The 26,163-nt window shown below is 46.2% G+C and overlaps 1 protein-coding gene across 6 annotated transcripts in view; it reads left to right on the top strand.

Moving 5' to 3' along the window:
* BICD2 (BICD cargo adaptor 2) overlaps positions 1 to 26,163 on the top strand; it is a 138,667-nt gene that overhangs the window by 73,415 nt on the left and 39,089 nt on the right. The window contains exon 3 of one of the 6 annotated variants that reach the window (XM_077452087.1): positions 1,659 to 1,828. The exons of the other annotated variants lie outside the window; for them this stretch is intronic. Coding sequence (XP_077308213.1) covers positions 1,659 to 1,670 — 12 coding nt within the window. The 3' untranslated portion in view covers positions 1,671 to 1,828. Of the gene's footprint in view, positions 1 to 1,658; positions 1,829 to 26,163 lie in introns of those variants that run through there. 6 annotated transcript variants of the gene reach the window in all.

A 26,163-nucleotide genomic window follows, 5' to 3' on the forward strand; every position in this document is an offset into this window, starting at 1 on the left:
TGCGACCCAGAGATTCAAAGGCAAGTAGTCTCCAAAACATTCCCTAAGAGATGTAAGCTGTCAGGTGTTTTAGCAGCTTATTTGGCTCTGGATGCACATTTTTGTGCTTTCCCGTGACCCAGACTTCGCTCTCAGTCCGGCAAAACCTGCTGTCGGCTGACGTTGGAGATCCACTGTCCCAGCTGCTCCCACCCCCTCCACAGCCTGGCACTCCAGTATGTGCTAGAGCAGGGATTGGTGACAAATAGTTGCCACTCTCAGCTTCATATCGCTCTGTTCTTGGGATTAGAGCAGCACTAGCTGGTTGGCGTTTTTTTTTTTTTTTTTCCACGCCTGTAGGGCAATGAGCTAGTATGCACAGCATCTTAGCTCATTATGAAATACTTGCCCTAGAACAAGGCCCCTACATCTCACCCAATCCACGCCGAGGGAGCTGACATGTTCCCTCTGCGTGTCTTCCGGATATCGCGGCTCCGGTGATGTGAGTGGCCGGAGCCGCAATGTCATCACTCCCGCGCATGCGCGCGGGAGATTTTTCTTGCAGGGTGTCTTGTCGAATACTGTCCCCCGTCGGATAGTGTCTGCCCTGTACTGCGCTTGCGTGGTACGGAGGACATGGAGACGCCAAAAGTCTCCGAAGATGAACGGACTGAGTTCAGGTTCACGCCTCACCATCCAAGTGGACATAGATTTAGAATAAAAAAATTGCAGAGCGAAGCGAGCCTGCGAGGGGTCCGGTTACTAAGAGCATACCATATGTCCACTTGCGTGATGGGGCTTAAACCTGGACTCTGGGCAGAAGGTACTATTAAGTGCGCAGGCACCATTCATCTTTGGAGACTTTCAGCATCTCCTTGTCCTATGTACTGTGCAAGAGCTGCGCCTGCGCAGTATGAGGCGGACACTATCCGATTGGAGGGGGGGCAGTTCCCGGCAGAACACCGGCGTCTACTGGGCTTTCAGCCAAGAATCCCCTGTGCGCATGCGCCACTGCAGTCAGTGGCCCATTGCGAGGGGAATATCTCCTAAACTATACAGGTTTAGGAGATATTTTTTTACCTACAGGTAAACCTTATTATAGGCTTACCTGTAAGTAAAAGTTCAAATTTTGACTATACAACTTTAAATGTAAATGTGTACAGAAGGCTTGCATGTTATAGTACACTTACCTTCTACCTCTTCCGCTACCGGTAGGTTCATGCTATCTTACACTGCTCCCTCCTTAGCCGCCATCTTCACCCCTGGGGAAATGGTAACTTTGTGCATGTGCACAGTTGCATTGTCCCTGGCACCTGGTTCCATTTGTCAAATGCTGAAAAAAAATCTAGGGTTGTAAACCTCACTATATATGCTCCATGCAGAGTACACTTCAGTTTCACGCATTTCACAATTTTGTCATAAGCTTACACTATACTTATTATCTTTGCCTTATTTACCCACATTCCAGTCACCATACCTAGTAGCTCCCCGAGTTACCGCGGGGGACCACTGTTTAGGTGGTAGCACTTTACACTTGATGTCCGCTGAAGCATGGGTAAGCAGCTGTGCTCTCTCCCCATTTTTACTCCTAAAGATTTTTTTTCAAATATGATGCTGTATGATAACCCTTTACCTTTCTATTTGCCGACTATTACATTGTCTTTTTGATTTTATCACAGATAACCTCCTGATGAAGCGGCCTATGTCCGCGAAACTAGTCGAGGAAAATTATATCTGTGATCAACTGTCCCATTGTGAACACCCATTGGCGACATACTGTGTATAGCTATGTTTTATCTGTAAATTATGAATTGTTTTCTGGCATCAATAAAATCTTTTGTAATTTTTATATATTTGTTATAATATTTTTATTGTACCACGATAGTCCAACTGCCCCCTACTTTCATGGTAGCCTGGTTGGGGATTAGGCTCCCAATTTCTATATCATTTGATTCTGGATGATGGTACAAGTCCCTAACCATTTTTATTTTTGTATTATTTTATAAGAGGCCAGATCTATTTTCTTTGTACAAAAAAAAACAAAATTGCTAGGACGAAGAATATTTTTTTAAATTAAAAATGCCTTTTAAAAAAACAAATTCAGTGTGCTCCTATCTTCGGGTTTTTGGGCTGACAACACAGTGCCTTTTCTGCACTGCATTTGCCCCAGCATTGTCAGCCCTGCCTGCTGGACTATAGAACCCTGTCTATCCCCACCTTCCTCTCTGTCCCACTCCCCAAAGGGGTTAATTTACTAAAACTGGAAAGTAAAAAATATAGTGCAGCTCTGCATAGAAACCAATCGACTTGCAAGTTTTAGGCTCCAGGCACACACAACGCTCAAGTCGTTCTGGATGTTGGATTGCTGTCAGGAAAACACTGATTTAAAATAGCAATTTTATCCACATTTTGCATTGGCATCAATGTGTGTTTAGCCATGTTTCTCTGCCTCCTATTCAAATCAATCAGCTCCCATGGGGAACCATCGATTTTGATTAAAGTCGCACCAGAAGTCGGATCATGATAATCTGACCTGCTGTGCGACTTATGTGCTGAGGATGAAGGGGAACCCCTGCCAAAATTCCAAAAAAATTGGCGTGGCCCCCCCCCTCGGATGATACCAGACCCTTTTGTCTGGTATGTATTTTAAGGGGAAACCCCCGCCAAAATGAAAAAAATTGCATGGGTGGCGCCCCCCCCCCCCTCAAAATCCATACCAAACCCTTATCCGAACATGCAGCCTGGCAGGTCAGGATGGAGGGGACGAGTGAGCGCTCCCCTCCTGGACCATACCAGGGCACATGCCATCAACATGGAGAGCGGGTGCTTTGGGGCACCCCAAAGCATCTTGTCCCCATGTTGATGAGGAAAAGGGCCTCTTCCCGACAACCCTGGCCGGCGGTTCTCAGGGTCTGCGGGCAGGGGCTTATCAGATTCTAGAAGTCCCCTTTAAGAAGGGGACCCCCTGATCTCGACCCCCCCCCCCACCCTATGTGAATGAGTATGGGGTACATTGTACACCTACCCATTCACCAAAAAAAGTGTCAAAAACAAACACTGTACACGGGTTTTCAAAGTATTTTATTAAGGCAGCTCCAGTGTCTCTTCCGATTTCTTCTCCGCTCCTACTCCTCTCTGCGCTGTCTTCTCCTCCCTCTTCTGCTGGGTCTTCTCTCTCCGCTGTCTTCTCCCTCCTTTTGCCAGGTCTTCTCTGCTATCTTCTCCCTCTGTTCTTCTTCCGATGTTGACTCAAAGCAATCTCCTGTTGTAATGCTGAGTCCGCCGTGTGCAATGACTTATATTGGCATGGGGCAGGGCCACCTTCCGATGTCATCCCGAGGCCCCACCTCCTTGTGATGTCATCATCCCATCATGCTCTGGGTGGTGACGTCATATGGAGACAGGGCCTCCGGATGACGTCCGCAGGTGGCCCCGCTCCATGCCAATTAGTCATTGCGCACTATGTGCATGGACACATAGGATAAGAACGGGGAGTTTATGAGCTGTTAAAATAAATAAAAAAAAAAAAAAACACCCAAACTCCCCAAAAACTTCTGTTTTATGAGTTTCAGTGTGCATGGAACCTTAATTGTAAAAGCTTAATTGAAAAAGCTGAAGTTAGAAGCCGATTGGCTACTATGCACAGCTGCACCAGATTTTTTCCTCTTCAGTTATACTAAGGCTGCTTCTTCTTCTTTTCTTTTTTTTGGGGGGGGGGTCTTGGCCAGCAGCTGCCACTCCAAAAAATGTCAAAAGTGGCTGTCTATCGCTACAGGAATAAGGTGTAAAAAAAAAAAAAGACATGCTCAACTTTTAACATGCAGGAACCATTGAAGTAACATTTTGGGTCCTACAGTGCCTTGCGGAAGTATTCTGCCCCCTTAAACTTTTCAACCTTTTGCCACATTTCAGGCTTCAAACATAAAGATATAAAAAATTTTATTTTTTGTGAAGAATCACCAACAAGTGGGACACAATTGTGAAGTGGAACGAAATCTATTGGATATTTTAAACTTTTTTTTAGCAAATAAAAAACTGAAAAGTGGTGCGTGCAAAATTATTCGGCCCCTTTACTTTCAGTGCAGCAAACTCACTCCAGAAGTTCAGCGAGGATCTCTGAATGATCCAATGTTGTCCTAAATGACTGATGGTGATAAATAGAATCCACCTGTGTGTAATCAAGTCTCTGTATAAATGCACCTGCTCTGTAATAGTCTCAGGGTTCTGTTGAAAGCGCAGAGAGCATCATGAAGACCAAGGAACACACCAGGCAGGTCCGTAATACTGTTGTGGAGAAGTTTAAAGCCGGATTTGGATACAAAAAGATTTCCCAAGCTTTAAACATCCCATGCAGCACTGTGCAAGCGATCATTTTGAAATGGAAGGAGTATCAGACCACTGCAAATCTACCAAGACCTGGCCGTCCCTCTAAACTTTCAGCTCAGACAAGGAGAAGACTGATCAGAGATGCAGCCAAGAGGCCCATGATCACTCTGGATGAACTGCAGAGAACTACAGCTGAGGTGGGAGAGTCTGTCCATAGGACAACAATCAGTCGTACACTGCACAAATCTGGCCTTTATGGAAGAGTGGCAAGAAAGCCATTTCTCAAAGATATCCATAAAAAGTCTCGTCTAAAGTTTGCCACAAGCCACCTGGGAGACACACCAAACATGTGGAAGAAGGTGCTCTGGTCAGATGAAACCAAAATCGAACTTTTTGCCCACAATGCAAAACGATATGTTTGGCATAAAAGCAACACAGCTCATCACCCTCAACACACCATCCCCACTGTCAAACATGGTGGTGGCAGCATCATGGTTTGGGCCTGCTTTTATTCAGCAGGGACAGGGAAGATGGTTAAAATTGAGGGGAAGATGGATGCAGCCAAATACAGGACCATTCTGGATGAAAACCTGTTGGAGTCTGCAAAAGACCTAAAACTGGGACGGAGATTTTATCTTCCAACAAGACAATGATCCCAAACATACAGCAAAATCTACAAAGGAATGGTTCACAAATAAACGTATCCAGGTGTTAGAATGGCCAAGTCAAAGTCCAGACCTGAATCCAATCGAGAATCTGTGGAAAGAGCTGAAAACTGCTGTTCACAAACGCTCTCCATCCAACCTCACTGAGCTTGCGCTGTTTTGCAAGGAAGAATGGGCAAGAATTTCAGTCTCTCGACTTACAAAACTGATAGAGACATACCCCAAGCGACTTGCAGCTGTAATCGCAGCAAAAAGTGGCTCTACAAAGTATTAACGCAAGGGGGCCGAATAATTTTGCACGCCCCACTTTTTTAATTTTTTTATTAGTTAAAGTTTCAAAAATCCAATAGATTTCGTTCTACTTCACAATTGTGTCCCACTTGTTGGTGATTCTTCACAAAAAATAAAAATTTTATCTTTATGTTTGAAGCCTGAAATGTGGCAAAAGGTTGAAACGTTCAAGGGGGCCGAATACTTTCGCAACGCACTGTATGTATATCAAAATAAATGAGAAGGAATCTTTCATACTTTTAAACACCCAGGGTTGCTCCCCCCTCCCTTTTTTTTTTTTTTTTATTTTTTTTTTTTACTTTTTTTTTTTTTGTACTTTAACAAATTCGATTTTTAGTAATATTTAAACAAGTAGTAATAATGGCCAGCAAAGAAATGCATAGTAAAAATTGTGTTCCCTTGGATTGGTAATCCAGTGGACAAGGGTGGTGGTCAGTGGGAGAAGGGTCCCTTTTGGATTGGTGGTCAGTGGCAAATAGACTACCTTACAATGGTTATCATTGAGAGAGGGGTCCCCCTTACACTTGTAGTTGGTGAAAGGAGGTCTCCGTTCACTGGGTGTGCACTGGGAATGATATTACTTGTATTGGTGGTCATAAGGCTAAAAAGATAACGGATGTCATTGGTTACTGATTTTTTTTTTTTTCTCAAACCCCTATTAACATCTGGAGGAACCCTAGGATTCAAGCAGACAGAGAAAGTTTTGTAGTCACATTTGGGTAATGCCTGGACATACCCTTTTAGAGTCTTTTCAGATTGATTTTATTTTTCTAAACTGAAGTAAGCATGTTTGGCTACATAAAGACCGTTATTGCCAGTCATTTGTATATCATATACAATTCCAGTCAGTGTAACAATGGTTCACAGCTTGATTTGCTCCCTTTAAAAAAGATACAAAAGACCCACAGATGTTTTTACCATCTTTATTCCCAATTTAATGCCCCTTTTATAAATATCTCTCCATAAATCTCTATTCACATTTTAACTTTTTTATTATTGTGGATAATTGAAGAGTGTGTTTGTGCGATTTTTCTCTCGTATGCCTGCATTTTCATTTAACACTTGTTATGCAGTTATTACTCTTTCATTCGTTTTTGTAGTAATTGCCCTAATTATCTAGGAGGCTGATTGTTATGGTAATTTGGTCTACATTCACTGCCACCAAGTTACATAGCCCTGCACCATCTCTTTTATGCATAAAGAAATCCTAAGACTTCATTTGTAGTAGAAAACCACATCGGTTTTAGAAATGTTTTTGTTTTAAATTCATAACTGAAGCCATTGCCAATTTTGAACAAGCAATGTTTTAAAGTAAATCCACAAAATTAAACTTGATTGGTTGCTATTGACAGCCCCAATTTTGTGCACCTTTTCTTTTCTCCACTGTTAAATCCGCCCCATTGTATTTTGAAGACTCCTGTTCCATCATAGCCACATATACACAATATATGGAACAAACATTGGTCATCTTAAAGGCCACACGATGAGAATATCAGACGAAAAAAACACATTAAGATCGGTCGTCTGTTCGTTAGTACATGGTTTTTAACAGCCGATCACGTCGGTTCATGTGAAAATATCCAAAGGGACAGACACGAAAAATCCTCAATAACAGAACAAATGATTTTTGTGTAATTGGTATAGTATTTGTACAATAAAAATTGTGTGAGCAAGGCCACGCTTGAAAATGAAAGCATAAAATACAATGGGCTTTGGATTGGCTGGCTGGAGGAGAGGGTGGCCCTATATGCAAACGATCTCTTGTTGTTCCTTAATGATGCAGGTCATTCTTTACAGGGGGCACTCCAGGTGTTACGTTCAAACTCATTGGTCTAAGGGTAAACTGAACAAAATACCTGCTGTTTCCAATTGGCCTCGCTGCACGACTTACAGCTTCCCCGGACATAGCACTACAATGGGTTGAGGAGTTTAGGTATTTGGGTTTACTTGTCTAACGTAATTATTTTTCAACTCCCCACAGTGGCTACCGAAGTACTTTTTTTTTCTTCTATTTTTTTTTGTATGTTTTGAATCGGCTTTTTTCTTTATTTCTGTGCGTCTCGCAAACTCCAGGATATAAATTATCCACCCTCATGCACCCCCAATCTCTGGGAGGCCTAGCTTTGCCAGACTGTTGCAAATACTGTTTGGCCACCTAATTAGTTACTGCTGCCTGGTGGTTGTGCCCAGATAGGACTAACCCCGCCACCATGTTGGAAGCTGCAGTTGTGGACTGCCTGAAGGCTCTCCAATCTTTTTGTTTAGGGGGTACTCAAGCCCCTTACTCTTTGACCCCCTGCATGCTTACTACCATTTGGGCTTGGAAGGAGAAAAATGTTCCAAACTTGCGGTGTTGTCCAATGCTCCCTAACCCCTTGTCACATTTTTACATGATACCTGACCCGGGGGCCTGAGCCAAATATAAGATTATAACAGTCTCTTGGATAGTGATTAACGTCCCTGACACTTATTTTTTCAGATCTATGCAGTTCTCCCATGCTTTCCACAAACCATTTCCTTGAACCTAACTTTCCAGCCGGCTTTAAAGCAGCTGCTTAGAGCAGACTGTGCTGAGAAGTCCACATCTCATTTATATGCCCACGTTCTTTCTGTATCCTTACTGGAGCTTGATGGTCTGCGGGACATTGCAGATTGAAGTAATGACTGGGAGGATAGTTTGACATCTTCCTTGTGTTTTAGTTAACTTGCGGGACCGGCTCATTCAATTAAAGATTCAACATAGGGATTAATTCACCCCTATAGACTACATAAGATGAACTAGTCTCATCCACAAGAGTGCTGGAGGTGTGGCTGTTTTCCCTGGGAGATTTCTCCGACATCTTCTGGTCTTGTCCAGCAGTCACCGGGTTCTGGGAGGAGGTGTTGGTGTTGACTAACACACTGATGTCCACTACCTTGAGATCCACTATGATGATATGCCTGCTTGGTTTGGTTGAAAACTTAATTTTTATGGCATAGTCTTCTGCTCTTTTACGCTAGGAAGGCCATCACTTTACATTGGAAAAAAGCTGTCCCCCTCCTCTATTTCTTTTTGGAAACTAGTAAATGCTAATTTACAACTTTACAAGGCTACTTGTATAAATTGGCTGCCTTAAGAAATACGATGGGGTATGGTCCAAGTGGTTGACAGAGCCCATGACTGCTTCCCCACTTGCTTCTGATTAAGGTACCGTACCCCTGTTTTATGTGGGCTTATTTGGGTAAAGAAACATCCTCCTTAGAGTCATGCTCAGCTGTGACTTCATTTGTGAGCTTCCTATGTACTATAGATGGTAGTAAGCCACACCTCGTTGTTAGTGGTTACGTTGCATTTTAGTGCTCTTGTTATTAAATTACCACCCCTGCGCGGGTTTCCTCTTGTGTGGGGGTTCTGTTTAGTTGCCAAAAAGCAGATTTTCAAGAGAAAAAGAATAACAAATTGCATCACTTCCAAAGTATGGCATTTTTCGTAACTTTAGTAACGTATTGTTTTGTTTTTTTTATTTTGTTTTTTAATGAGACTAGCATGCAAAAAAACTAAACAAACAAAACAAAAAAACTGGATCATTCCTCTGATATTCTCATTGTGTGTATGAGGCTTTGGAACAAGCAAGTATAAAATTCGGGTCTACGGTGAACGTTTTTCTAATCAGAAATGCCAAAAATGGTTTTTATTTGATTTTTGCCATATACTTTGATGTTCACATTTTGGAGAGCAATTGTACATGCAGTTTTGAAGATCAGTTTGCTTTTATTCCTTCATAGATTAATGTAAATTGATGTATGGAGCAATCCCAACAGACTCTGAGCCTCTAACCAGCTGACAATCTATAGCAGCCTATCCCATCCAGTGATCTGTGGAATCCTGGGGTTCCTCCAGAGGTTGCTAAGGGCTCTTCAAGCTGAGGCTGATTGACCTCCCATTTTATGGTACCTGTATAGTTCTGTAGCCAACTTGCTGCATGACCCTAATGATGGTGTTTTAGCTGTCTGTAAGTGTGGCATTCTGTCCACCATTGTAAGGGGGAATTTTTCCCATTTAAATGAATAAAGCAAGCCACAGATTAATCGATTTTCTTTCCTTCCACCTCTGATGGAATGAAATAAAATTGCTTGATTTCCCCATCAGCATATTTGGTGTTTGGATGAATTCTTCCTGCAGCACTATTGTATTATGCTGGTAAGGAGCCTTCCCAGCTGGGAGAATACAGTGATTTCTGCTACCAGCTATAACTGTGGGCAGTAATCCCATACTGAAAATCCAATAGGCTAGTTGTATACAAATCAATTGATGGATCGACTTGGGTAAATCAGCCTACCTATAAATGCATCGAATCTCGACCTGCTGAACCAGCTGAGGTTTGATCCATCAATGGCCAGCTTTGGTTTTAGCAGGGGTTCCCCCAAAACCTGAAAATTATTTTAAGGGTTCGTCTGAAGTAAAAGGCTGAAGTTTAATTTTAAGAAGCTTTAAAATTACCCCATACAGTCGGGCTGTATCTGCACTGCAAGGATTAATGGCTTGTTTATGTTTAGGGAACCTAGATTTCGGGAAGTAGATTTACTTGCCCACTCCTCCATGCTGCTAGGCCAGTCCAATGCTCTGAATGTCTAAGGTCATAATGTCATCAAGACCAATTCCGGGTCCATGGCTCTACACTGGACGTGATGTTGCCGACGAACAGCTCACCATCGGCATTTGGTGGAGCACTGTCTGCTGGGAAAGTGGAGGAATGGGTAAGTAATATAGAGCTTCTCCTCTCCCCTAGACAAAACAAGTAGTTAATCCTTGCAGTGTGGGCATAGCCCCATTGTAAGGGACTTTTTTTTCTTTTTTTTTTTTCGTTTCCTGGAATTGGAATTTTAAGACAGGTTATGTAGGGGAGTGGGACAGAGGAGCTGGACCAGCACAGAAAGGACTATGATATGGCAGCAGGGAAGGGGCTATGGTGGAGAATTGACTTCCTCTGGAGTGGTCAAGTTTCTTAGCAGATTCAAAGGCTTATTGAAAGCTGATTGGGGAAAAAAACATTTATTGAAAAGAAATATGGTGCAAGTAAGCAAATATATTAAATATAGTTGGTTTTCTGTGCCTACATCTTTTTAAAATTTGACGGGTCTCTTTTAAGCCAGTTTTATCTACCGTAAGCTGTTTACTGATTATCTTAGCTGTACTTGTTAGCGTCCCCACCCCAGAGACAGTCTGGAAAGTCCTGGCATTGTAAAGTGTTTGCTTCTCGTTAGACTGCAGTAATGAAGATCTGCTGGGCTTCTCATAGATTTTTCCACAAGAGGCAGAAACGCTGATTTCTTTTTTTCTTTTCTTTATTCGTCTGACAAGAGAGCGCGGGAATTTGGCTGGCCATTGCTGGGGAATGATGTCATATAGCATAACGTTGAGCGCTCATCTGCAAATCGTTTTCAGGGAGTGAGTCATCTGAGCCATGAAGCTGCATAGTCCTGTGATTCCTATAAACACTGAGGGGTATTTATGAAAATGTCACACAGACTGTAGTGAAGTTAAACATTTATATACAACCAAGATGGCTTTGCTTAAGCTCTCACCTATTTCCAGTCCTCACTGTGTTTCTATTGCAGAGCAGTTGTTACTTTGTAAAGGTAACTATTGTTCGTATTAAAGTGATTTTGAACCTACAATATTGTTTGCTTTTATTTTTTTTAAATCTCAAACACGTCATACTTACCTGCTTTATGTAATCGTTTTTTTCGCTCCTGAGCTTTGTTTGCCACGTCCATAGACGCACACAGCGGGGCTTTGCTCCACCCCCACTCCCTCATCATTGGATTTGATTGACAGCAGTAGGAGCCAATGGCTTCTGCTTCTATTAGTCTGCCTATTTAGGAGGGAGAGAGTCTCTGCCACCGTACCCAGTGCTGGATCAAAATATGGCTCATGTAGATATAAAGGGGGGCTTGAGGGGATCTTGGACACAGGTTTTTTACCTTTTTAATGCAGAGAATACATGAAGGTAAAATCCTTGAGTCTTTAGAACCACTTTAAGAAATCGCTCTTGGGCTGTGCTGCAATGTCATTTATCCTTTTTTTTGATACTACCTGAGTCAGTGAGCTAAAAGTAGAATGTAGCAAGCAAAAGCAATCTGAATTCTTCAGAGCGCAGCAAAGAAATTTTGTCTCCTGGAACAAAACTGAGTTGGACAAATAAAGACCTCACATGGGTGTACGCTTTAGGCCTCATTCACACGGGCATACTTAACTGTGGATAGTATCAGCTACATACAGCACATACAATATGTTGTGCTGTGTTCAAGTAGTGGTATGGAGACTTATCTGGGCGCTGTCAGCCATTCACAGGAACCCTTGTATTCAGGGGCGGACTGACAACTGATGGGGCCCCCGGGCAATAGAAGATCATGGGGCCCCCTGCATCCCAAGCCACACCTGGACAGGGGGACATTTGGGGGGAGCACAGCACACAGGGGGACACTGTGGGGGGGGGGAGAGCACACAGGGGGACACTGGCTGAGGGGGAGAGCACACGGTGGACCCTGTGGGGTTGGAGAGCACATGGGGGACACTGTGGGGAGCACACAGGGAGACCCTGGGAGGGGAGAGGGCACAGGGGAACACTGGCGGAGGGGGAGAGCACACGGTGGACCCTGTGGGGTTGGAGAGCACATGGGGGACACTGTGGAGGGGAAGCACATAGAGGGACACTGTGGGGGGGGAACCACACAGGGGGACACTGGAGGGAGCACACAGGGAGACCCTGGGAAGGGGAGAGGGCATAGGGGGGCACTGGGGGAGGGGTAAAGCACACGGGGGACACTGTGGGGATGGAGAGCACACAGGGCGACACTGGGGGGAGCAAACGGGGTCACTGGGGGAGAGCATACAGAGGGACACTGTGGGGGGAGAGCATACAGAGGGACACTGTGGGGGAAGAGCATACAGGGAGACCCTGGGGAGGGGGAGAGGGCACAGGGGGACACTGGGGAGGGGGGAAAAATCACACAGGGGGACACTGGGGGAGCACACAGGGAGACCCTGAGGGGGTGGGGAGCACACAGGAAGACACTGTGGGGGGTGGGGAGCACACAGGAAGACACTGTGGGGGGTGGGGAGCACACAGGAAGACACTGTGGGGGGTGGGGAGCACACAGGAAGACACTGTGGGGGGTGGGGAGCACACAGGGGGACACTGTGGGGGGTGGGGAGCACACAGGGGGACACTGTGGGGGGTGGGGAGCACACAGGGGGACACCGTGGGGGGTGGGGAGCACACAGGGGGACACCGTGGGGGGTGGGGAGCACACAGGGGGACACCGTGGGGGGTGGGGAGCACACAGGGGGACACCGTGGGGGGTGGGGAGCACACAGGAAGACACCGTGGGGGGTGGGGAGCACACAGGAAGACACCGTGGGGGGTGGGGAGCACACAGGAAGACACCGTGGGGGGTGGGGAGCACACAGGAAGACACCGTGGGGGGTGGGGAGCACACAGGAAGACACCGTGGGGGGTGGGGAGCACACAGGAAGACACCGTGGGGGGTGGGGAGCACACAGGGTGCCCTGGGAGGGGGAGGGGGCACAGGAGGACACTGGGGAGGGGGGAAGCACACAGAGGGACACTGGGGGGAGCACACAGGGAGACCCTGGGAGGGGTAGGCACACAGGGGGACACTGGGGGGGTGGGGAGCACATAGGAGGACATTGTGGGGGGTGGGGAGCACACAGGAAGACACTTTGGGGTTGGAGAGCACATGGGGACACTGTGGGGGGAAGCACATAGAGGGACACTGTGGGGGGGGGAACCACACATGGGGACACTGGAGGGAGCACACAGGGAGACCCTGGGAAGGGGAGAGGGCATAGGGGGGCACTGGGGGAGGGGGAAAGCACACAGGGGACACTGTGAGGATGGAGAGCACACAGGGCAACACTGGGGGGAGCAAACGGGGTCACTGGGGGAGAGCATACAGAGGGACACTGTGGGGGGAGAGCATACAGAGGGACACTGTGGGGGGAGAGCATACAGAGGGACACTGTGGGGGAAGAGCATACAGGGAGACCCTGGGGAGGGGGAGAGGGCACAGGGGGACACTGGGGAGGGGGGGAAATCACACAGGGGGACACTGGGGGAGCACACAGGGAGACCCTGAGGGGGTGTGGAGCACACAGGGGGACACTGGGGGAGCACACAGGGAGACCCTGAGGGGTGTGGAGCACACAGGGGGACACTGTGGGGGGTGTGGAGCACACAGGGGGACACTGTGGGGGGTGTGGAGCACACAGGGGGACACTGTGGGGGGTGTGGAGCACACAGGGGGACACTGTGGGGGGTGGGGAGCACACAGGGGGACACTGTGGGGGGTGGGGAGCACGCAGGAAGACACTGTGGGGGGTGGGGAGCACACAGGGGGGCCCTGGGAGGGGGGGCACAGGGGGACACTGGGGAGGGGGCACACAGGGTGGACACTGTGGGAGGTGGGGAGCACACAGGAAGAAAGTGTGGGGGGTGGGGAGCACACAGGGGGCCCTGGGAGGGGGGGCACAGGGGGACACTGGGGATGGGGGCACACAGGGTGTACACTGTGGCGGTGGGGAGCACACAGGGGGACACTGGAGGGGGTCACACACAAGGAGGCACTGTTGGGGTCACACCGGGGAACACTGGGGGGGGGTCACACAGGGGAACACTGGGCGGAGCACACAGGAGGACACTGGGCGGAGCACACAGGAGGACACTGTGGGGAGCACACAGGAGGACACTGTGGGGAGCACACAGGAGGACACTGTGGGGAGCACACAGGAGGACACTGTGGGGAGCACACAGGAGGACACTGTGGGGAGCACACAGGAGGACACTGTGGGGAGCACACAGGAGGACACTGTGGGGAGCACACAGGAGGACACTGTGGGGAGCACACAGGAGGACACTGTGGGGAGCACACAGGGGAACACTGTGGGGAGCACACAGGGGAACACTGTGGGGAGCACACAGGGGAACACTGGGGGGAGCACAGTGGGACACTTTGGGAGGGAGAGCACACAGGGGGACACTGGGGGGAGCACATAGTGGGACACTGCAGGGGGAGCACACAGGGAACACTGGGAGGGGTAGGCACACAGGGGTATACTGGGGGGACACGGGGGACCCTGTGGGGGGAGCACACAGGGGAACACTGGGTGGGGGGAGAAAACACAGGGGGACACTGGGGGGAGTACACAGGACACTGGGGGGGACATACAGGGGAACACCGGGGGGGGGACACAGGGGAATACTGGTGAGGGGACACTGGGGGGGACACACAGGGGGACACTGGGGGACACTGGGGAGGGGACACACACAGGGGAACACTGGGGAGGGGACATACAAGGGGACACTGGGGAGGGGACACACAGGGGGACACGGGGAGACACTGGGGGGACATGGGGAGGAGGACACACAGGGCAACACTGTGGGGGGAGAGCATACAGGGGGTTAGTGTGGAGAGGGGAGAGAGCACACTGAAGACTGCCCGGGCCCCATAAATCTGTACTGGTCACCCCCTCCCTCCGATGGCGGCCCTCCAGTAAACAAAAGTTTCACTCGCCCCGGTCATGCCTGTAATCAATACCGCTAAGAGCGCGCTGCTCCCCGCTGGCCTCTCCTCCCTTCTCGTCCGTCCTAGGTGATGTAGTGTACAGTGCAAGCACCGGCGACGGACGGGAGGGAGGGAGGAGCTGGCGGGGAGCAGCGTGCTGTTAGCAGTATTATTACAGCCGCTTCAAGGGGCCTCTCGTTGGGACGGCCACGGGCCCCTAATGGCTCCGGGCCCTCGGACGGCGACCGAATGACCGATGGGTCAGTCCGCCCCTGCTTGTATTTTGATCAATAAATATAAGGCTTCCCCTGATTGGCTGAGGTGGAGAGGTAAGTGGTTAGTGCGTGTCCCTGAATGCAGACAGCGTGAATTTTGAGACGGACATCCGCACCCACATGGATGTCATATTGGCAATTGACATAAATGGGACCACCTGCACGGGGATGCACAGAATACCTGTGAATCTTATGTGGGGAAAACTCGGCCCTCACAAGAGTGTACACTTAGGTAGGCCCTTGTGAACGAGGCCCTCTACAACGCTGACCATGACTTCAGCAATTCGTAAAGGTGATGGTTTATTGGCATCAGTGTGAGCCCAAAATAAACTATTTAAAGTGTTACCAAAGCTGGAAGTCGGGCTTTTCTGACCTGAATACCTTTCTGGTCAGTGACTTCTAATTTATTAAATCCAGGCGTGCTTCTCAATATTTCTCTCATGACCAGATTACTTTAACTCCTCTGTCCTTGGTGCATTTTATCCTGACATACGATCATTGCCTCTATTGATTTTTGTTTTGCTATTACAATAATGCGTATATTGCTTGGACCAAACCCAGGCGGGCTGAATTTTCCCACAGATTGTTTGATAAAGGCGTGCCTAGTATACAGTATTCCCTGTGCGTGTAAGTGTGCGGCCCTAGGAAGTTCCTTTATTCGTGGAACATTCAGGCCTGGCCAGACAGACAGCGTTCCCTTCTCTCTGCTGTGGGAAACAAAAACAGAACTATAGTTCCTTGTCTTCTTTACAAGCCTTTGTCAATTGAGTAGTTCTAAAATCAAGACATGTTTCACCTTTATGCGTCTATGCAGTAACCACTTCCATACTGTGCTATAGCTGAAATATGGCTACAGCGCAGCTCTGTTCCAGGAGGGCGTCCATGAATGTCCTTCCGGAACCACGCCCCGCGTGTGCCCCTTCAGGCACAGCCGATCACAGATCGTGGTAAAGGGCCATTTGCAGCGGCCCTTTACCACAGGATCAGCTGTGACCAATCACCACAACTGATCAGTGTAAATGTACTTGCCAGTTATCAGCAGTATTTTCCTCAGGTGCTGTCACAGCGTGAGGAGAGGAGAGCCAGTAACCGGCGATCCTGACAGGGTACATTTGCCCTGATTATCAGTGCTGCCTATCGGTGCCCATCAGTGCAGCCTCATTAGCGCGCATCAATGAAGGAGAAAAATTACTTGGTTGCAAAATGTTTTAACGTGGCAACAAAATAAAAACCCAGTGATGATTAAATGCCACCAAAAGAAAGCTTTACGAGTCTTAACAAATTATGAAAATTTCATGAGTAGTACCAGTGTTGCATGACTGCTCAATTGTCATTCAAAGTACGACAGTGCTGAAAGCTGGAAATTAACAGTGTGTTTATGGAAGGGAGTGTGCCATGACTTGGTGAGGGGGTGCTCTGAGAAGAACAAGAACGGAGAGTTTGGGCAGTGGACTCAAAAAGAGTAGGTAAAGGTGTAAGAACCCAGGCTACTTCACATGTGGCCATAGCAAGTAGCTGGGTCAGCTTACAAGTAATATCAACATCCAGGGCAACCATTCTTATCCCAGATTGTACTCCCCTGTGTGAGGCTGGTGGCCGGAGATCGAACCCCTCCACTCTCCTGGCTGTGCCTGTTCAACCTCCCTCACTTCTAGGTGTATCAACACGCTATGACTATAAAGGCTTCTTTCACACGGCCAATTTGTTACAGCCACTGGATTCCTGTGGCAAGAATCTGCAGAGTTATGCGATCAGCAGCGGCCACTCAGCCTATTTAAAGGAATGGCAGGCTGATAGCAGCTGCTGCTGATTGCATGTGACTGCACACAGAGTGTGGTTTGGGACAGAAGTCTGAGCCTGGATGCAATCAACCACTGCACACATAACCCAGTCATTCCAGCAGCAAGAATCCACAGATTCTTACTGCAGAAATCCAGCTGCTGCAACAAACTGGCCACGTGGAAGGGGCCTAATAGTTTGCAAAGGGTGGTCCATCCACCCACTAATACCTTACAAATGCGTTTCTGCTCTTTTCTCTCTTTTTTTTTTTTTTTTTTTTGCCGGCACTAAAATCCCCAATGTCAGCTGGGTTTGGAGGCCAGTGACTTTTCCTCCTCTGTCATATGACCGTGCTCAGACCTTAGTAATTGGCTGCTAGACCTGAGCACTAGAACATGGGGGAATGCCCCTTGGCCCTCCCACATTTCCAAGGTATTGTAACTGGCTTCAAGGGCGGGATGGTGGAGGAATGCAGGAAGGGTGGTAGTGGTGGGTTGGGAAGACTCCTATCCATTTAGGCCAAGGTGATAGTGACTCTTTAAAATCTTTAACTGAGTTATGGAAGCCAGTCAAAGGGGAACTTTTTCCTCCCCATGAAAGTTTAGTAATTTCTTCCATTTTACCTTTTTGGAGCTCTTTTAATGCTATATTAATATACTTGAAAGCCCTGTAGATTTAGCATTGTCCTCTTCTCTTGTACCGCTCTTCTGCTACAGGTCACATCTGGCACTACCATCGTCCTCATTTCTTCGATGGGCAGACTGATCTCGCACCATATCTGTTTAGATGATGTCATGGATTTTATGAATGGAGAAAAAAGAGCAGGGTTATATGGCATTCTCTGTGAGAATCTGGGCAGGGTGTGGGTTGGACTCTAAATAAAGGGGAAAAAAAGGTTAATAGAAAAAAAATAAAAAGGGCATCTTGTTTAGATTGTAGGTATTGGTATGATTTATTCACGAGTGAAGGTCCACTTTAAACTACTAAAAGGTTTTTGGATTGTGGGAGAAAACTGGTTGGCAAAACCAGATTTCTAGAAGAGAAGCCAAACCAATTCAAAGGAAAATCTAAAAACTTCATGAATAGTATTCGTATAGAAACTGAACAGGGATCCCAGGCTGTGAGGAATGAGTGGTAACCACCACGGTACAGCATTGGCTCGAATTGTGGAGAATGTACCGATTTTTGAATATGTGGTCAAAAAGCAAATTGTCCGGAGATATTTTCTCCAAGGAAAGTTGTGTTTTACCAGATTCCCTGTACCGCTCATCTCCTTTCATCCATCATCTCCATTTGCAGCAAATGTTCCCTCATTAGTGCTGGGTGTAATAAGCTGGCATCTGTCGCTTATATTTACTGCCACGCTTCCCAGGAGAGAATGACCCCATTGTTGCCATGTGAATTACTAGCCAGACTGAGGCCAGGGCTGTATGTAAATCATTTGCATGCAAAGTCTGCCTCTTTTGTCTTCAGATTACGTGGCACATTGTGAAATCAGACGCATTTCATGGTCATTGTCCAGATCTTGTATGCTTGGGATTTTCAGTATTTAAATGGTCCATGTACTGTGCAGAGGACAGTTTTTTTTTTTTTTTGCCATTTTGAAATATGAAGGATGACCAAGTTTTTATATTCGACCTTCATATGCACGTTGTGCTCTGCCTCTGTGTTTACGCAAAACTGGGCACATGGTTACCTTCAAGAATCAGTCATTGGCAAATAAACACTTAAGGAGCTAGCAAATAATTGGTGCTCACTGGTGTCGTAGGCTAGCCATAGGTGGTGAGATATGTCCCCGAAATCAGCGTGTATGAACGCAAATGCGAGGCTCGACTGCTTATAATCCTTTCTCATCAGGAAGGACTGAAGGGGAACATATGTACTTTTCACCTCTCTCCCCACTGAGATAAGAAGGGACTGGGCAGCTTACACCATCAAAAGTGCTCATTACCACCTTCTAGGAAGTGCCTCCTAATGGTCTGATCCTTCTACAAATATTGCTTGTGGTCTTTGGACAGCCTTACATGTTTAAGCTTGCCTTGAATGACATTTCCAGTTTAAAGTGCATCTATACCATACCTGAAATTCTGAGATTGCAAAGGCATTTGGTGTACACAAAATTAGATTAATATCAGTTGTGGCTATTGGGGAGTAGATTTAAGCCTCCAGGATGGGGTCGGTCTGGCCTGGGAAGATTCTGTCAGCAAATCCTACCCTAGATTCCATTTTATGTGGAGGCTGGTCGCTTACGGAGTTGCAGGGGGGGGGGGCCCGCTTCAGGCTGGAGGCGTTTTTTGGACTTGCCTTTGGTGGGGGTGACCCTCGGCAAACACCCTTTTTCCTAAATATAGGCCACACTTTTAGTGTGTAATGTGGATGAACTCGATGCAGACAGATGTATTGAGGTGGATACTCTTTTGTGTGTTTGACCCAAGTAAATTAATATGTAGGATTTTTGTTTGGGCAATTTGTCAAATAAATCCCCCTTATCATTGGATAGCTTGAGTTATAAATCTATATGCTTTTTTAAAGGGTTCTGTGTAGATATATATTTGAGATGATGCTGATGGGAACCTTTATAAACTTTCTAGAAAAGATCCTCTCAGCATTACGATTTGAGAAGGAATCTCATCTAAGGGGAAGCAAAGAAGACAGAGTGAGTACATCAGCACACCCAGGGATTCACAATGGAAGAGACTGTCAGATGGTAGCAAGCTTTCAGAAGGACAGCGCTCCTTGCCCTGGGAGATCTTTGGAGCAGCCAGGAGGGCTGGTAGTTACTGCAGGCAGTGGAGCTCGGAGCAGTTCACGAAGGAGAGGAGATATTCCTGCATGCAGTTTACAACATATTGTGCCATTTTTCTAAAGGGACTACTACTCCTCCAGGGACTTTTGTTGCTGATTCTTAAGGACTGAGGGTTTCTAGGAAGGAGAACAGTCCACGATCCTTACTTTGTACAAAGGAAGGAGGTTGTCCCCATTCATTGTTTTCAGTCAAGTTGAGCATTCCACAACCCCTCTACCCCATCCAAGTTATTATCCCTAATAAAACCGAAGCTTAACCGCTTGCTGACCGGTTCACGCCGATATACATTGGCAGATTAACGTACCTGTACATTGCCCTTTAAGAAGCGGTTTGCACGCAACCTCTGTGAATGTGATCACGGGTCCCATGGACTCGATGTCCACGGGGATACTTGCGATCGTCTCACAGACAGGAAGAACGGGGAGATGCTAATGTAAACAAGCATCTCCCCGTTCTGCCTAGTGTCAATACACTGATCACAGCTCCCTGTAATCGGGAGCGGTGATCAGTGTCATGTCACACACAGCCCCTCCCCCCTTCGGAATCACTCCCTAGGACACACTTAACCCCTACAGCGCCACCTAGTGGTTAACCCCTTCATTACCAGTCACATTTACACAGTAATCAATGGATTTTTAATCGCACTTATCACTGTACTAATGTAAATGGTCCCAAAATAGCACCAAAAGTGTCCGATCTGTCCGCCATAATGTCACCGTCACGATAAAAATCGCAAACTTACTAGTATAAAAAAATAATAATAATAAAAATGCCATAAATCTAGCCCCTATTTTGTAGACTTATAACTTTTGCGCAAACCAAACGCTTATTGTGATTTCTACCAAAAATATGTAGAATACGTATCGGCCTAAACTGAGGGGAAACATTTTTGATTTTTTTCTTTACATATTTTTTGGAGATATTTATTATAGCAAAATTGTCGCTATTTTAAATTAAAAAAGCAAGAAGTGATAAAATACCATAAAAAAAAGCTCTATTTATGGGGAAAAAGGACGTTTATTTTGTTTGAGAGCCACGTTGCATGACCGTGCAATTGTCAGTTAAAGCGACGCAATGCCGAATTGCAAAAAACGCTGTGGTCTTTTGCCAGCCAAATGGTCCGGGACTTAAGTGGTTAACTGACTTCTTCTCTGGATGCAAGTGAAAAAAACAGTGCATGGCTGTGCAAGGATAGAGGGGAGACAGTTACCAGCAGCCTTGTGGGGGTAGTGCTACATACTGTATATATTTATGCAGCTGTTTTAGGCAAGTGTGAAAAATGCTATAAATAAATTATTATTAATTTTAGAAATAGAAGTGTTAATAGTTTAACAAAATGGAAAGTAAATCAACAGAACAGAAATCCAAGTCAAATCAATTTATGGTGTGACCATCCTTTGCCTTCAGAACAGCAGCATCAATTCTTAGGTACATGTGAAGGAACTCGGTAGGTTGTTCCAAACCTCTTGGAGAACTAACCACAGATCTTCTGTGGATGTAGACTGCCTCAAATCCTTCTGTTTCATCTAATCCTAGACCAACGCCATGATTTTGGGATCACTGCTCTATGGGGGCCAAACAATCACTTCCAGGACTCCTTGTTCTTTACAATGAAGATAGTTCTTAATGACATTGGCTGTATGTTTGGGGTCATTGTCCTGCTGTAGAATGAATTTGGGGCCAATCGCTCATCTCCTGATGGTATGACACGATGGATATGTATTTCTCAGCCTGTATTTCTCAGCATTGAGGACACCATTGATTCTGACCAAATCTCCAACTCCATTTGCATAAATACAGCCCCAAACTTGCAAGGAATCTCTTCCATGCTTCAGTGTTGCCTGCAGACAGTCATTATTGTACCGCTCTCCAGCCCTTCTTGAACAAACTGCCACATGCTCAGGGGCGTACCTAGAGCATTTGACATCCAGGGTGGATCCTATATCTGGCACCCTCCTCACTGATCATGCCTGTACACACTCGGCCCCCCTTCGTACTTGTACGCAAACAGCCCCCCTCCATGTGGGTGAGCTGAGTGCATAGAGGTATGAAGGGGGCCCTTCGAGTCCATAGTAAGGTCTGGCACTTACTATGCAGTGGGCTGCTCGCCTCCTCATCCTCCTCTTCCATCCTCCAGTGTCCTCCGGGCAGTGGCGGGTCTGGCTCCAGCGTCTCTCCTCTTACAAAGTGCTAGGCATCCAATAGGATCACCTGGCACTTTCGCCAGTCGGGAAACGGGACTCGCGACCTGCCTCCTGATTGGCGTAGAGGAACTGTAGCGGAAATTCATTTGCTATGGTCACACAATTGGGTGGGATTGGGGAACACACTCTGCACCTTGAGCCCACCCTATTTTGAAGCCTCTGGCTCTAATCGGCATCCTGAAAGGGGCTGGGCGCATAGATATTGAGGGCAGTGGTGGAGTTAGGGGAGAGTGCACCCACAATGCATGGGCCACCCTTATGTATGACCCGTGACGTGAAACCATATTCCACAACCTCATCTTGGTAACAGTTTGGCTATTCTTTACCCAGTTTTAAGCCTACACAGCTGTTTGTTTCAGTTAAAGTGGATATAAACTCTCACATATACCCAGTGAAGTGAACAGCCTCAGATGATACAGAGATGAAACAAATCTCCCTACGGAAGTTTTACTTCTATATCTGCTGTCTTCAGCTTTATATACAGTTTAGAAAGTGCACCTCCTGTTAGAATGTTCTCTTCCTGTTCTGGGGGGGGGGGGGAGTCTTGTCATACACTATTAGACAGCTGATTGGAGGAAAGGCACACACCCCCTCTCCTCATAGGCAGACTTGTAGGGCTGTCTTGGGAATTGACCAGCTTTCTGCTAATCTATTTATATCCCCCTCCCTGACACAAGCTTTAGGCTGGTTTTATCTCCGATGATGGAGAACTTGTCAGAAGTTAAGCTGATAACAGAAGAACAGAGCAGGAGACAGCCAGGGGACATAGTGCTTTGGAGAGAGATGAGGAAACACTACAGATAGCCCAGCTCAAATTTCACGAATCAGATTTACACCCACTTTAGGCACGGTTTACACTGGAACCAGCTGCGGATCGCACACATCTCTGTTCCCCATTTCAGGGACGAATCAAGGACAAATCTATGCCTGACTTCGGCCTTGAAATGGAGCCAAAGACGCACAGTCACAGCAAATGATTTCTATTTTCTTCAGTTTGCTCACTTTGCATTTTGTAAATTGATAAAAATAATTTTATAATATATATTTGAAAGCATTCTTGCTTTTCACCAATTATTCACACCTGCCTAAAGCTTTTGCACAGTACTGTGTGTGTAAATATATAATATATTGGAATTTTATAAGTGACCCCCCCTCTCTCCTTTTTTGGCTTTGAAGTTGGGTTGCTACTTATACCTTATAAAGTATTGCCTTTCATATACAGAGGTGTTTTTCCTATTTCTGTGATCAGACTTGCGTCTGTACAGCAGATCTGAGGTCCTCCTGTTTGCAAAGCAGCTGCGGGGTATAAACAGATTGTGAATTCCAGTTATCCCTGGAAAAAGGCTTGGAGCGCTTTTGGCATGTACTATTATCAGCAGACAGTTGATTAACATGTTACAATGTAGTATACAACATTATCGCTCAAACTTCTCAGCAGAAAAGGAAAATCCTTTGCCAGGTAAAACATTAAATCGATACAGTAACGAAATACATTGTACAAAATGTAAAATGTATTGATGCATCTGTGACACAAGCTTGCTAAGAAGAAAGCTTGGTACTACACGCACCCCTGACTCATGTTGATTTGTGTGTAATCTGATCTCTCCTGCTTTTAATCCACTGCTTTGTGCAGCAGAAATCTGGTGCTTTGTTCTATTTTTTTTTCCAGCTATATTATCAGTGTGTATGTATGTTTGTAATGTGTGTGTGGGGGGAGGGGGTCAGTTATAGCAGAATTGGTGCAAAAATGTAACTTTTTCGCTTTTACAATAAGGAAATGCATGTGAGATTGTTTTTAATCGGTCATTAGAGGGTCTGATCAAACAGCCTGAAGCCCTCATGTATGGATACCTTTAAAGGGGTTGTAAGGACAATTTGTTATAAAAAAAAAAAGTTATATTTACCTCCACTGTGCAGCTCATGTGTGGCCCCAAACCTGGTCTTCTGGGGTCCCTCGGCGGCTGCCTCAGCTCCTCCTAGCAAGAACTAACCACCTTCATGCGAGCTTTCTCACATGGTGGTTAGTTCTTGCGGGCGCGTGCTTCCATGATACAGCTATAGCCGCTCACTGTATCACTCGGCCCCCGCGCACCGCGTCATTGGATGTGATTGACAGCAACGCGAGCCAATGGCTGTGCTGCTTTCAATCCAGCCAGTCTAGCCAATCAATGGCCAGGCTGAGCGGCGAAGAGGACAAGGGGGGTGAGCGCAGCAGCTGAACAGGCTCAGGTAAGTAAAACGGGGGGGGGGGGGGGGGGGTGGTATTGTCAGATGTTTTTTCACCTTAATGCATAGGATGCATTAAGATGATAGAACGCAAATCGTTACAACCCCTTTAAAGTGGCACTATAGGTTCGAATTTGTTATTTAAAAAAAAAAAAGGGTCATACTTGCCTCCACTGTGCAGCTTGTTTTGCACAGAGTGGCCCCGAATGGCGTTTTCTGGGGTCTGCCAGTGGCTCTCCTAGCTCCTTCCTGGGGGTTACCTTGTGGGTACGCAACCGAGTCCTGCATTCGGTGTCCATAGCCACCAAATGCAGGACTCGCCCCCGGCGCCCGCGTCATTGGGTTTGATAGACAGAGCTGCAATCTATCTACCCAATGAGGAGCCGAGAAGCCCGGGCAACAATCGAGCATGGGGCTGTTGATGGCTCAAGTAAGTAAACTGAGGAGCTCGGGGGCTGGTAATCATTAGATGTGTTTTCATCTTAATGCATAGGATGCATTAAGGTGTAAAGAAAAAAAGAAAAAAGGACCTTTACAACACCTTTAAGGCTCTCTTTCTACTACTGTGTGTTGTGCGACTTGGCACATGTAAAGTCGCACGACAAGTCAAAATCCATGTGTTTCACTGGTTTCCATTCTAATTGGTGCGACTCCAAAAAAGGTTCTTGTGCAATTTGTTCTCCCATTATTCTCACCAGTCGCATAACATTGCATAAAAAATTATATTGCAAAGTTGAACTGTAAAATTGCGTGACTTTGGGGTCGCAATAGTGGAAACCTAGCCTAACAGAGCTATGCTGTTTGTGTATGTGAAATAATTATGACAGCTGCCTCAGGACAGGGCCTGCAGTGTTAAGTGGTAATATCATTACATACCAAGTAACCAATCTCTGCTGTACTCTATAACCGTTCTAGTAACTTGTAGATGTTTGCTGATCTGAAATACTGGATGTGTTAAGAGCTTAACATAATCTTTAGCAGAATAAATCATCGTGATCTACATTTCCAGTTTACATTACATTTGGCTTTGCAGACAATACCTTTGTCGGGCTTATTAATCAGATAATTACTTCAAACAAGCGCCGTCTGTGCTTCATGGCTGAGTAAATAGTAATATTATTCCCTGCAACCAATATTCACTCAAGGTGCAGTCAGGTGAATAGTGTCTGTAAGAATAGTGCTGTCAACAGAGAAGCAGGTTTTCTGCTGGTGGGTGTTGCTGCCATCTAGGGGAATAATACCAGGATGCAATAAATAGCAGTTTATCACGATTCAGCTGTTTGTTGTTCCAGCAGGCTTTTGAGCCTCTTATTTTGCCTTATTTTTCTAGAAAGTAGAATAAAAAAAACTCCTAAATGAAAAAAGTATTACATTTTTACACCACATACAAAAAGCCCATCAGATTCAGTAAGCTAAAAACATTTTTAAACTTTGGAGGAGATTGGGTTGGAGCCTCTGTCAGCTTGTTTGTTGTGGTCTATTTTCACAGTTAAGTTTTATTTTTGTTTTATTATTATTTTTAATTTTTTTTACTTTTCATTTTACAGAACAAGAAATGAGGGGGAAAAAAACTCCCTATTTCCTATTTAACCACTTGCCAACAGATCACAATACATATACTACGACAGGGCGGCTCGCACAGGCATGACCTACATTTATGTATTGGCTTTCTTCCAGGTTCGGGGAGCATATACCCCCGCCTGCTGTCTCCGCTTTGATTTGAACACAGCAGGACTTAGTCAGGACGTCCTGGTCATTGATTCATGACCGGGACCTGCTGATCGGTTGTGTCCAATCTCAGCCCAGAGCCCTGTGTTCAAAATCACAAAATCAACTGTACAGAGGGTACGATCTCTGTGTTTTGTGTTTTTTTGTTTTGTTTTTTTATCCCTGTGCAGAGATGAGAAACAAACCTTTAGCAAAAAGCGGCACATATTACATTGTTAGGCACACATTTAACCCCTTGATCACCTGAGATATAATCCCCTTCCAAACCAGGTTCATTAGTACAGTGCCAGTGCACATTAATAGCACTGATCACTGTA

The sequence above is a fragment of the Lithobates pipiens genome, unplaced genomic scaffold (genome assembly GCF_037356315.1).
Source record: "Lithobates pipiens isolate NorthernLeopardFrog02 unplaced genomic scaffold, aLitPip1_a1.2 Scaffold_23, whole genome shotgun sequence".
NCBI classification, from domain to species: domain Eukaryota; kingdom Metazoa; phylum Chordata; class Amphibia; order Anura; family Ranidae; genus Lithobates; species Lithobates pipiens.